The sequence below is a fragment of the Triticum dicoccoides genome, chromosome 6A (assembly GCF_002162155.2).
Source record: "Triticum dicoccoides isolate Atlit2015 ecotype Zavitan chromosome 6A, WEW_v2.0, whole genome shotgun sequence".
NCBI lineage: Eukaryota > Viridiplantae > Streptophyta > Magnoliopsida > Poales > Poaceae > Triticum > Triticum dicoccoides.
Window position 1 is genome coordinate 17,153,008 of NC_041390.1, and position 12,379 is coordinate 17,165,386.

The following is a 12,379-nucleotide window of genomic DNA, read 5'->3' on the forward strand; positions in this document are numbered from 1 at the left end:
GGGGGTTCTACACCCCCAGAGGTGGTTACAAGATCAAAGCTCAACTATGGCAACAACAATCTTCCTTTTGTGGTGGGGGACTCTAAAGCCAATGTTGGCAAAATCACTAACAAGGCCAGAAACTCCACACATACATCGAAATATTATTCTATCCATTACAACAATATAAATTTTATTCGACAATTCTTGCCAGTTTGTTACTAAGTAAATGTCCTAAAATTTGAAAATAAAGCTACCCCAGTAACTGAAATTACAATTGCAAGATAGACTAGTGGCTCTACACATAAGACAAGAGGGTATAACCTAACATACAAAATAGGACATGCCTACCATGCTAGATAGTACGTCCTATTCTCTGTTATGACATAGCTACTGTGCTAGAAGCTAGAATAGCATGTAATTGGTAACATAAGAGGTAAATATATAAATCGCTAATGGACAACATAAGGATCAAACCTGACATGAATGTTTTACAAGAAAATAATTTGATGTAGAAGCAAAGCAATGGTCGAACAATTACCATGTGCAACGTCAATTTTATCATAGGCATCTACAAGAGTCCATAGCAATTCCCTTGTGCCAAACTCCTCATTGGAGCCGCCATCAGGCTTCATAGATTGCGGTAATTTTGCATCATGGTCAGACCCGCCTGCATTTCTTGCTGCCTCGCATATCTCCTAAAGAAAAAAAAAGTTGGGTCCATCATATTTAGGGCAGATCTTACATGACTTACGAGAGTGGCTTTATATGGAATACTCACCTCCCATATCCCCTGACCATTGATGTTATACTGAACTCTTAAAGCAACTATTAGTATAGCCATTACACAGACCCGTGTAGGGACCCTGGCTGGATTACTAGACAACCATAGTTCTGGAGGCATTGCCCACTCATAGATGCGGCAAGCGTGAGGGAGGATTCTTTCTACCGGCAGAGACAGCTCATCCAAGTAGCGCTGAGCAATAGCGTAGAAATTAACTGAAGGAAGCTGCAAGCCTATTCTTTGTGCTATGAACCCAGCTGCCGCTTCCAGCTGCCACGCTCCAATCACTCGGACTGGCCTGAACAGTTGTCTTGCATTCAGAGGGCGGTGTTTTAGAGGGCTCCCAAGAAGCTTGTCCACTTCCGTAAATGCCGCCACATAAGGAAGCTTGCCCTCCATCGCCCACCTATAAATGTCGGTCGGTAGGACGGCTTCCCGGGCAATATGACAGGCCAGGAAACAGACAGACAACGTCGAGTACAGCGGCAGCATCGTCCTCAATGAGCGCAGATAGATGAACTCGACCCTTCGCATGTGTTTTCGAGGCAAGGCTTCATCAACCCATTCACACTTCACCTCTTGAGGTTCCTGCTGGCCTGGACAGACACAAAGACACTACATATGTTGATCAAGTTTGCTCTGGTCTTTCAATGGTGATAACTGAACAGGAGCTTAAAATTGACACCTCCGCTGGCAGAACGCTTCCGTCTCTGCGCAGACTCATCCTCGGCGAGCACCTTCCGCGCCCACATTCCGTCGAACACCTTGGAGGCGGCCACCCAACGGAGCCAGACGGTTCCAGCGACGCCGCAGACGAGCTCGCCCACCCGGTACCTCTCGACCAGCACTTGAAGCTGCTGGTGCAGGATCACCTGAAGCCCCTCCACGTAGCGCCGCCGGACCCTAGCCCCCAGCTCCTCCGGGTCGTCGGCGCCAGGCACAAAGTCGCGCGGCTCGTGGGATTCTTCGAAGGGACGGGAAGCGGGAGCACGGGGTTGCTGGGGTTTGGGGTTCTTGGTGGGCTAGGAAACTCGGTGGAAGGACATGTTGCCCGGGGTTTGGAAGTCGGCGTGGTCGACGGCGGTCGCCTGGGTGTCGAGGTCGCCGTAGCACCGCCCGCAGTAGAAGCGGCCGTCCTCGGTGTCGTCGAGGCTGTAGTCGTCCTTGAAGCCGCATTCGCATTGCAGGCGGATGCTTCCTCCGGCGCCGCCGCCGCCGTGGTGGGACGGGGAGACGCCGCCCTCGTCATCCATGGCAGCCGCCGCTCGCGGCCTAGCTCGCTGCCTCAGAACTGCCGGTCTGTTGATGTTAGATGGGCTGGAGTTGGGTTAGTAGGGTTGACATGGGCTTATATTCTGGAGCGGGCTGTACAATGTATCAAAATTCATTTAGCCAAAGCTTTTTCAAACACGCAACTTTTTTCAGCATTTGTGTTTTTTTTCAAAATTCGTGAATATTACAAATTTGCAAACATACTTGAATTCGTGACATTTTTTAAAACTTGCCAACAGTTCGTGACCAATTTTTTGAACTCACGAACATTCTCAAATTAATGGAAACTTTTCAAATTCATGAACATTTGTTAAAACTCATGAACATTTTTTCCCCAATTTTTTAAAAAATAACAGAAAAATCCGACCGGGTTTTTTTTCATGAGACAACATACCACTAGTAGAAGAAAAAAAGAAGCGAGCACATGCGGGCGAACAGGTGAGCCTATTGGGCAGCGGCCCGTGGGGCGCACCCCTGTGCACTATACCAGCACGTGTACGAGTTCCCCGCCCTACTACAGAAGAGGACAATGTAAGTATTGAGCAGATGTGGGACGTGGATCTGCACCCGAACTCAAATGCTCCCGATGAACAGTAAAATCAATAAAAAAGTAAAAGAAATCAAAATATATTGAATCTTTTTTGTAGTAACCTTTGACAAATGTTCTATGCGCTCGCGAAAATTTATCATGAACGGAGATTTATGAAAGTCGTGGCAAAAAAAAAACTCGATACTCCCCATCATTTTCGCATGGCAGCCAGTGGAAAAATAATTCAGAAAGTACAGATATAGTGTAGCATAAACATGGCAGCAAATAACCGCCATATATAAATAAATTCTAGAATGGGCGCATACAGTGAGTGTAGTATCAACATGGCAGCAAATATATATCACAAAGTTGTTATTGACCACTTTGTCTGCCAGATTATTATTAGCATTCTGGTCATTTTCCGCTCCAGTTATTTCTTTGGAATTACAAACTATTTCCTCCGTCCGGAAAATACTTGTCATCAAGATGAATAAAAGGAGATGTATCTGGACATATTTCAGTTCTACATACATTTTTTATCAATTTTGATGATAAGTATTTTCGGACGAAGGGAGGGAATATGATGCGTGGAAAGAGACCGGGGGCCTGCATACCAACAACCATGCTGCTTGATTGGATGCCAGATGGTTGGTGAGTCGGGTCGGGTCTTGTCCGATAAGGCGGCACAAAAGCCAAAGGACCACTGCACCAGATCAACGTTTTCTTCATTCAGTCATTTTCATACTCCATCTGTTTGTGTGCTCCGGCTACCGCCCTCTGCAGCTCCAGACCGCATCGCCCATGGCAGCTCCGACGGCGCCGCCGCCGCCGAAGACCGTCCTGCGGGTGGCGGCGATCTCCGGCTCGCTGCGCAGGGCGTCGGCCAACACCGGCCTCATCCGCGCCGGTAAGTCCCTTGCGCTCGAGGTCTCCTTCCTGTTTACCGTCCGTCAGTTCGTGTGGCTGACGGCCTGGGTGTGAAGCCAGCCGCGGAGATCTGCAGGGAGTCCATCCCGGGCCTGCAGATCGACCACGTCGACATCTCGGAGCTGCCGCTGCTCAACACCGACCTCGAGGCCGGCGGCGGGTTCCCGCCGGCCGTCGAGGCGTTCCGCGACAAGGTCAGCTCGGCTGACTGCTTCCTCTTCGCCTCGCCCGAGTACAACTACTCCATTTCAGGTGCCCGATATTTTCCTGACTGTCAATCCACCGGAATTTTTTCCTTCCTCTTCTCCTGTCACTGTACTGGAATTTTTCCTTCTCAAACTGCGTGTGCCCACTGCCTACCAGGCCCTCTGAAGAACGCGCTGGACTGGGGATCACGGCCGCCCAACTGCTGGGCCGACAGAGCCGCAGCGATGCTGAGCGCGTCGGGCAGCACCGGCGGCAGCCGGTCGCAGTACCACATCCGGCAGGTCGGGGTGTTTCTCGACATCCACTTCATCAACAAGCCGGAGGTCTTCACCAAGGCACACCTGCCCCCGAAAAAGTTCGACGTGGACGGCAACCTGATCGATTCAGAGACCAAGGAGCAGGTCAGGAACATGCTCCTGTCGCTGCAAGAATTCTCCCTCAGGCTCCAGGGCAAGTCCGAACAGGGGAACTGATGCCTCCATTTGTTTGTTGAGACGAAATGGCAGTGCTCTGCTCATTAGATTGTCTGAGCAGATCATCACAAACTCCACCTTGATGCTCCATGACATCTGGAATAATTCTTCATCTGGGACTGAACATTTCGGTGGCACATTAATGCAAATCTATTTTTACTTTCTTGCCCCTTGGTAATTTTCTATCTACTAAGTAACTATGCCCGCTCAAAATGGAGCGCCCTCCTTCACTCGGCTGCGTGGAGCCCTCTCCTCGCTCGGTGAATTTACCAATTATTTGTCTATTATTAATTTTTATCTTTTTCATGTTTTCAATCATGAATATTTAAGAAATTTCTTGAAGATTTTTTTAAATTAAAAACATTTTACATTTGTTATATTTGCCAATACGTTTCAAATACTGAATTTTTAAATTTATGACTATTTTCTAATTTGTGAAGATTTTTTAAAATTTGTTAATATTTTTTCAATTCATGAATATTCTTTTAGCAATTATGGTTTTGTTAACTTACAACAGTTTTTAAAAAAACTCTGAACGTTTTTTAATTTAACTTTCTTTTTCAAATAATAAACATTAGCTGGTTTTTTTTTCTGAGCTAGCACCGAAGCGAGCGGAGCAGGGAGCCGACTTGAGTCTTGAGCAAGCTAGGGCTTCATGGACCACATTATAAAAATAACTTCATCCTTTCAACATTGAACATGAGCTTCTAAGAGGCTCACACAAGGAATACTCACAGGCACTGACGTCGAAACGTGTAAGGACACCACAACCACGCATCAAACAAGTCCATTCTCCTCCCAAAAGAAATATCATCTTCAATAGCAGACCAACACGATATAGGTATAAAAAAACCACCACTAGAACATAACTAAAACTCAAATCAACGCGGATAAAACTAGAACAAAACAACCGACAAGAATAATATGCTAGAGAAAAAAATTATTGCGGCAAGTAAAAAATGGTGCGGCGAACCGCACGTTTGCCTCTAGTTTGATGCATGTCAAAAAGAGGGCAGCCTTACTATCTATAACATGACGGCATCATTTGCTTGGCTAGGTAGATTCTGTAAGGCACCCAAGCTTATGTTTATTTTCTCTTCTATCGCGGTTGGATAGTGCTTCTCGTCATTTATCCTACAAGTTTTAGTTTGCTGAATTATGAGTTCATTTGCACAAATTATGGCAGTTTTACTTGGGCAAATTTTCAGCTCACTAGCGGTAGTACCGCTCAGCCCCACGGTAGTATCGCTTATGCGGTACTTCCTATGAGCTACTGCAGCCACTGGCGCTTATTTTTCGTCCTTTGTAGGTTCGTTGTTCCATCACGGCAGTTGCATGGTAGTACCGCTTGTGCGGTACTTTCGTTGTTTTACTACTGCTGTCACTACCGCTTTTTTGTGTTGTTGTTGCTTTTTTTGCTCTTGCGGTACTAAGGCGGTAGTAGCCGCGGTAGTACCGCTCCGAGCGGTACTACCGCCCTATCGCCTTCTAGTACCGTCGTTCCTTTGTACTGCGCCGCTCCAGCGGCACTACTGCTCCAGCACTGCACGTGCTCGCTAGCTTTTGCTGGAACTGTCGTCTGCAGCAGTAGTACCACTCCTTGGAGTGGTAGTACCGCTTGTGCATGACCAGTGCACATAACGGTTGGATTTGGGGGCCACCATTTAGGGGGGTCTTCTTCCCCAATGGTTCTTATCCTTTGAGCTCGTGTTTGCGCCCATTGTTGACCTTCTTTGAGCTTGCTATCTCTCAAACCCTTCAATTATCATTGCTAGTTTTTGAGGAAAATAGAGAGGAGATCTAGATCCATATTTTCACCAATCAATTTCTCCTCTATGTGAGGGGAACCCCTTGGATCTAGATCTTGGAGTTCTTTGTGTTCTCTTCTTCGCTCTTCCTCTCGTATTCCTCCCTATCATTAGTTACTTTGGTGGGATTTGAGAGAGAAGGACTCGGGCACTTCGTGTGCCCTTGCCATTGCATTTCGTGCATCGGTTTGAGTTCTCCATAATGATACGTGGAAGCGAAGTTTGAGTAGCTTATTACTATTGGGTGCTTGGTAACCTAGAGCTTGTTCCTCTTGTGTGCTTGAGCGCCCTAGACGGTTGGTGGTGTCCTGGAGCTCAATCATTATGGTGTAAAACTCTAGGCAAGCGTCGGGGTCTCCAATTAAGTTGTGAAGATTGCCCCGAGCAATTTGTACAGGTACCGGTGACCGCCCCCAAGGGGTTGCCATTCGTACAGGTTCGGTGACCGCCCTCAAAGGTCCCTTAGTGAAAATCACGTTATTTTGCATTGTGCGAGGGCGTGAGGAGATTACGATGGCCCTAGTGCCTTTTCTGGGAGCACTGTGTCTCCACACAGCTCCAAATCATGCTATCATGTAGTTGTTTATCTTGCTTAACATAAATTGTTGGTGCCTTTTCGTTGTTGTTGCTGTTGTTGTTGTTGTTGTTGTTGTTGTTGTTGTTGTTGTTGTTGTTGTTGTTGTTGTTGTTGTTGTTGTTGTTGTTGTTGTTGTTGCTGTTGAATAAAATGATAACCCATCACCAATTACTGACTTGGCAAACTGGCAATCCATCAAACACTTCAGCCTCAAACATGTTTTTTCGCATCATTTGCTTAGCCAGGTAGATTATGCAAGGCATCCCAGCTTCTGCCTATTCTTTCTTCTATCTAGACAAGTCTCCTCTAAAGTTTTAACACACTAGCATGGATAACCCTAATATATCAACTTCCGCAAGCTTGGCAAATGAGCATATCAACAGGTAATAATCAGCATGTCCAGCATAAACAAGACGTCCAGTCATTGTCTTCCTTCTATAGTGAAGGCAACCATCTACGTTAAAACTTCCGCGAGCTTCTAGAGTCAAACATCATTTTTCTCCGTGTTAATGTTCCTGCGGTACCTCTACACAAGTTATTAGGTACGCGGGGCATATATTATCATGCTATTTACACATAACTTACTAGAGTACATCTCTAAAACATGTGCATATGTGAATTAGTCTCTTACTTTTATTTCTTTATGATAGCATGTATTAGTAGCCCAAAAACCTTTTTAGTCTAAATGTTAGTACAAAGCAACATATTAAAAAGGTGTTTTGTCTTCAACTCAAAAAACATATAACTATTGGATGGTTTGGTCAGTGTGATAAGCCTGTTACCGGACAACTAGAATTTGGTTCTAGGCACCAGTGATGAATAGGGTTCAGAAATGTCGCCTGCACAATCACGGCGACCCTAGAAAACCGCACTTACATTGCTCCCGCACGACCACGATCCAATGGTGGACGGAGTGGTGCGGAAATGATGTGGTCTGACATTTAGAAAAGTCGTGTCAGATTTGCTAAAGCACATCTAGATATGCTTGACACGTCTAAGTTCTATGTTATTGATTTATCCACGGATTTTTGTCTTTTTTTATTACTCCTCTTGTTTATTTTTGTAAGATGTTTTAGACATTTAAGACAGAATCTTTCATTTTTGTCCAGCTTGCCTTCAGCGATGAGACACGATTTACGGACAACGATTTAACGCAGAGGGTAAGGTTGTGCAGCGGCAGTGTATGCAGCTGTTGGGATAGTGGAAAAGTGGTGGCGACAACACATGATTGACTTCAATTTGGTGGTGCTTCTGGACTACCTGGTCTCGAGCTCCGAGGTGAAAATCCTAGGTCTGTCCCAAATTGGTTATACCTGGCAATGACGATGTTTTTTCATCGTTACCTTGTTGAAGGCATTGTTCGGATATGCTCAGACTTGTTCCTCAGGGTGAAAACCTAGAATCTAATCTTTGATGGTTGGATCTGGTGACGGCGGCGTTTGAGCATTGTTCCCTTCCTGAAGGCGTTGCCGTTGAAGAACTTCGTCATCCTTGTGGTGTCAAGAGAATGTTGGTGCGGATAAGGTCGTTATTGTAGTTTGTCGATCGCTATGTTGATCGCTTCGGCTTTTTTCTTCTTCTTTTCCATGCTAAGGCATAGTTTTGGTCTTGTATGACTTTGTTATTTACCGGCGTGTTTAGTATGTGTTGGCTGTGTGCATCTTAGCTATGCAGAGGCCGGGTGTGTGCTCATTATGTTTGTATTCACTTGATACTTCATTTTGAGCTAATAAAATCCACCCTTTGTCGAAAAAAAGACAGAACATAAAACAGTTCAATTTCAGCTGTCTTAACCGATTTACAAAAGTGAATTGTTTAATCAAGGTATTTAGTAGAACTGTTTTTTTTAGCAAATCTAGAACTTTTTTTAGAAACAGCAAATCTATATAGAACTTTAAAGCAGAGAGAGGATTTTCGGGAACACCTTCGGCTTCCTTAACGGAGCCGGACTCGGCCTGCACGGGCATTGCACAGCCCAAAATAAAAGCGCCGGGAAATCAATCCTTTTCTTTGTCAAGACTGAAAGAAAAAAATCAATCCTTTTTCCTCCGTTGCCCGCCTCCACCGGAGCCAGAGGGGAAAAGTCCACCCACCGCCCGCCTCGCTCGCCGCCGACCGGCCGCCATTCCTGCTCCTGCGCCCCCCTTCCCTCCCCAGGAATTCCGGTCCGACCCCCGAATTAAGCCGCCGCCTCAGATCTCTCAGTCAGTCAATTATTCCGACGGCGGCGAGTTGAGCGGGGAATAAACAGGTCAGTCAGTTCGCCTCTGCTTCCAACCCTATTTGCGATTATTCCTCCTCTGTTTTGCTTCCTGTGGGGAATAGCCAAGGAAAGTTGCTAATTTTATGATGCCCTGAAACTGAAAGAGACGCCGAAATTGAGTTTACACATGCTACTGTACTTGTGTTGACTGAACTTTCATAACTCATGCTCATTATCCTCTTGTTTCTCTGATGTCACAATGTTTTGGCTCCAGCCGTTGCAATGGGTAACTATCTGATAAGTACAGGAACCAAACCAGAGGAACATGTCCATGTTAAACGAGCCAGGAGATCCACCAATGGCAAGGGTAGGCCGAACATTAAACTTCAAGACCTTCCAGAGGTAGCATGTCAAGATTGCACACCCTTTTGATTTAACTTTAAGTTAAGTTTTTATTTATAACTTTTATTTAAGGGCAAATAAGTTGATTCACTGAGCTGAAGTGTTTTTTTTGGTGTTGTTGAAGGATGTCTTATGCTCAATTTTATCGAAACTGCCTGCAAAAGAGGTTGTTCGGACCAGCGTCTTGGCGAGCGAGTGGAGGTCTTTGTGGACAGCTTGCCCCAAACTAAGTTTCAACGGCGCCCATACGCATGGGGTGAAGCAGCATGCCCAGGTGTTCGTCGACCGTGTTAACGCGGTTTTGCGGAAGCACCGTGGCAAGTTTGTCGAAGATCTCGAGGTTAAATTTATGTTTGAGAGCAAACTAGTTCATCACCTCGACAATTGGATTAGGTTTGCTATATCGTCCCGGACAAAGAAGCTAGCTTTTGATTTGGCACCCTCATCCAATCTCCTGAGACATGGCTATCACTACACGTTCCCATTCCATCTCCTTGACAAGGAAAGCCTATCCTGCCTACACTTTCTGCAACTTAGCTTTGTATGCTTCAAACCTCCTTCCCACTTCGCCGGTCTTCCAAACCTAAGAAAGCTCGATCTCTATTTACTGAAAGGCACCACTAGGCAGGATCTCGAGAATATCCTGGGCAACTGCTGTAAACTCGAGTGCCTGAGCCTAGTCAGATGCCACCTGAACGATGAGCTGAGGGTCGTTCAGCCGTTGTCGCACTTGCACTACTTGAAGGTTATATACTGTGAGATAACCAAGATAGAGTTCCACGCTGCAAGTCTCTCCACCTTTTTGTACGATGGAACATACATACCTATTGCCCTCCGTCACGCTTCCAAACTGGAAAATGCAAAGATTTCGTTCCGCGGTGCAGTTTTTCAGCATGCTGTCGCGTCACTCCTCAGCGGGCTTCCAGATGTACAAAACCTGACGCTGGATGTTTTAATTCTACGGCTAGAGGTATTTCATTCCAACAATATTCAAGTAAGGATTTAGCTTGTGCAACTCATTTCTGTAGTAATAATAATAACCTCTGCTTTATCTTTCAGACCCGATGGGCGTTAAATAGTCCTTGCGTGTTTTCTCAGCTCAGGCATGTGCAGATAATGTTGATGATATCTTACGAAGATCATGATAAAATTCTCTACATAGTTTCGTTTCTAAGGGTTGCTCCCTTCATTGAAAGGTTGGAAGTACATGTGAGTAATATTCCCGAACGGTTCCTCTTTTGCCATCTTTTATTTTCATCCTGCATGTGGGTGGTAGCCGTTGCATGCATTTTGAATGGTATTTCGTTCAAACATTGTTTCTCTCTGCTGAATTCGATACTGATCTTGCCATCGTATATGTACTTTTGCAGTTTAATGGGACTTCTACCATGTGGTTTGCAAATGAGGGACCTTCCTGACAAGAGATCCCGCTGTGTGAATACACACATCTGAAGAATATCCGTGTCTCGGGTTTCAGAGGGGCGAGAGGCCAAGTTGAATTCCTTATGCACATTGTGGAGAATGCCCCTGCGATACAGGTTGTGACTGTGGATACAACTCAAAGACTGACTGATGCTTGGGATCCAGATGAAGTAAAGCCAGAACTCAATAGTGATGCGCTTGATATGGTTAGAGGCCCTCTGCTTGACAGACTCCCATCGGGTGCAAAGCTTTTTCTTGCTTAAGGCAGCGACAGGTCAACAGGGGCGAAGCCATCGACCACCTTCTGGTTTCTGGTGCGCAGAGGTGCTTGAGGCTAGGGGCAGAATTAATTGGGGTGCCTAGGGGGAACGATTCTTTGCTAGACTGGTGGAGTTCTTGCAAAATCGTTTCGGTGGCTAGGGCGAATGGCTTCTTGCCAGGCTGGTGGAGCTCCAAACCAGCCCCTCACGGTTCGTTACTTGCTCCGGTGTTTTGGGAGCTATGGAAGGACATGGTCTTCAACCAGGCAGCAGCGCCCTTGGAGAGATCGGTCCATGGTCGTGTTCTTCGGAGCGGATGCTGGGCTTCTTCGTATCGATCTCGAGGCCTTCTTTCAGTCATCGAGGAGGTGGATGTTGTTAGATAGGAAGTTATATATGATGATGTAGGTGCACTGTTGGTGCGTTTATAGCATGATAACGTTTGTATTGGAGGATTTGTGTCCCTGTGCTGTACAAATAGCAAATTAAATGTTGTCCTTTTGTACATCTTTTCAATGGTTTGAATTGGCAATTTGGGAACAAATTTGCCAAGTGTGTGTGAGTGATTGAGACGAGTTAATATACATCAGTTGTGAAAAAAAAAGTTGTGTTCAGGGACAAATTGTTGAGAAAAAAAAGATTTGTTGTATTCCAAACAAGCATTTTGTCTGAGAAGAAATTCTTCCTTGGGGAAGAACCAACTCCAGGGTACAAAAATAACTCAAGGAAGCAAAGAAACTGAAGCCTGACCCACAAGGATCAGGTGGTTTTGACAAAAAATCTTTTGCTGCAGGCAAGTTTATACATCCAGAATTAAGACCTGATAATATTTTGCTTGCACAAAATTTCTGAAGAACCAACAACTATACACATATCTCACAGTTTTGATCACCACAGCCAACTCCACACGTTAGTAAAGGCAGTGGTATATCACTAGCATTGGCTCCTAGGTTTGCCAGGTTGTGCATCCACTAACTGGAATGCCATCGGATTACATTGTATCTCCATCCATCCCATAATATGAGATCGTTTTGCGAGCTAAAACAGCTCGCAAAACGATCTTATATTATGGAATGGAGGAAGTATCTCCCCAGGACTATTATACATCTGTACGCATGGTTAACAGCAAGAAGCTGCCTATGCTCCTGAACGCTTTGCCGCCATGTTGGGTCCATTCTTGATAAGAAGGCAGCAGGCCCTCGCTGTTTGAGGATGTCATACAAGAGATTGGCCAGCGCGGCGCTCACGTCTGGGCCTACATCCAGCTGGATCCTGGCTCCTGCCTCCCAGAACCTCAATACTTCCTCAAGCTTCAAATATCAAGAAATGCAGCTTACGGTCAGTACGATGACATCGGTATCTCAAACCGATCAACTGCAAGTTACCCAACTACAACTGCCCTGCAAGTTACCTGGTCACTGTTGGAAATATGAGCAAATTACTACGAGATTTAATCCGAATAAACAGAAGATAAATCATGACCACAACAGCAGAGATTAAACTAATCATGCAAACTAGCATAGCAGATGAACATAT

At 45.6% G+C, this 12,379-nt stretch overlaps 4 protein-coding genes across 4 annotated transcripts in view; 2 read left to right on the top strand and 2 right to left on the bottom strand.

Annotated features, from left to right (window-relative positions):
- LOC119318864 (TATA box-binding protein-associated factor RNA polymerase I subunit B-like) overlaps positions 1 to 1,767 on the bottom strand; it is a 3,796-nt gene extending 2,029 nt beyond the window's left edge. Inside the window, exons 1-3 of the mRNA XM_037593433.1 lie at positions 1,449 to 1,767; positions 761 to 1,359; positions 521 to 677 (exon numbers count right to left, since the gene is read on the bottom strand). Coding sequence (XP_037449330.1) covers positions 521 to 677; positions 761 to 1,359; positions 1,449 to 1,515 — 823 coding nt within the window. The 5' untranslated portion in view covers positions 1,516 to 1,767. The remainder of the gene's footprint in view (positions 1 to 520; positions 678 to 760; positions 1,360 to 1,448) is intronic.
- On the bottom strand, positions 1,760 to 2,065 carry LOC119318865 (TATA box-binding protein-associated factor RNA polymerase I subunit B-like). The gene has a single exon (XM_037593434.1). The coding sequence runs from the start codon at positions 2,014 to 2,016 to the stop codon at positions 1,786 to 1,788; it is 231 nt and encodes a 76-aa protein (XP_037449331.1). The 5' UTR covers positions 2,017 to 2,065; the 3' UTR covers positions 1,760 to 1,785.
- A 1,217-nt stretch (positions 2,066 to 3,282) lies between these two features.
- Positions 3,283 to 4,340, top strand: LOC119319455 (probable NADPH:quinone oxidoreductase 2). The gene is made up of 3 exons (XM_037593933.1): positions 3,283 to 3,471; positions 3,552 to 3,743; positions 3,855 to 4,340. The coding sequence occupies exons 1-3, from the start codon at positions 3,366 to 3,368 to the stop codon at positions 4,169 to 4,171; spliced, it is 615 nt and encodes a 204-aa protein (XP_037449830.1). The 5' UTR covers positions 3,283 to 3,365; the 3' UTR covers positions 4,172 to 4,340.
- Positions 4,341 to 8,588: 4,248 nt separating this feature from the next.
- On the top strand, positions 8,589 to 11,441 carry LOC119319511 (F-box/LRR-repeat protein At3g26922-like). Its single transcript, XM_037593983.1, has 5 exons — positions 8,589 to 8,807; positions 9,034 to 9,161; positions 9,286 to 10,131; positions 10,221 to 10,370; positions 10,532 to 11,441. Exons 2-5 carry the CDS (start codon positions 9,042 to 9,044, stop codon positions 10,577 to 10,579), a joined length of 1,164 nt encoding a protein of 387 aa, XP_037449880.1. The 5' UTR covers positions 8,589 to 8,807; positions 9,034 to 9,041; the 3' UTR covers positions 10,580 to 11,441.
- Positions 11,442 to 12,379: the final 938 nt, after the last annotated feature.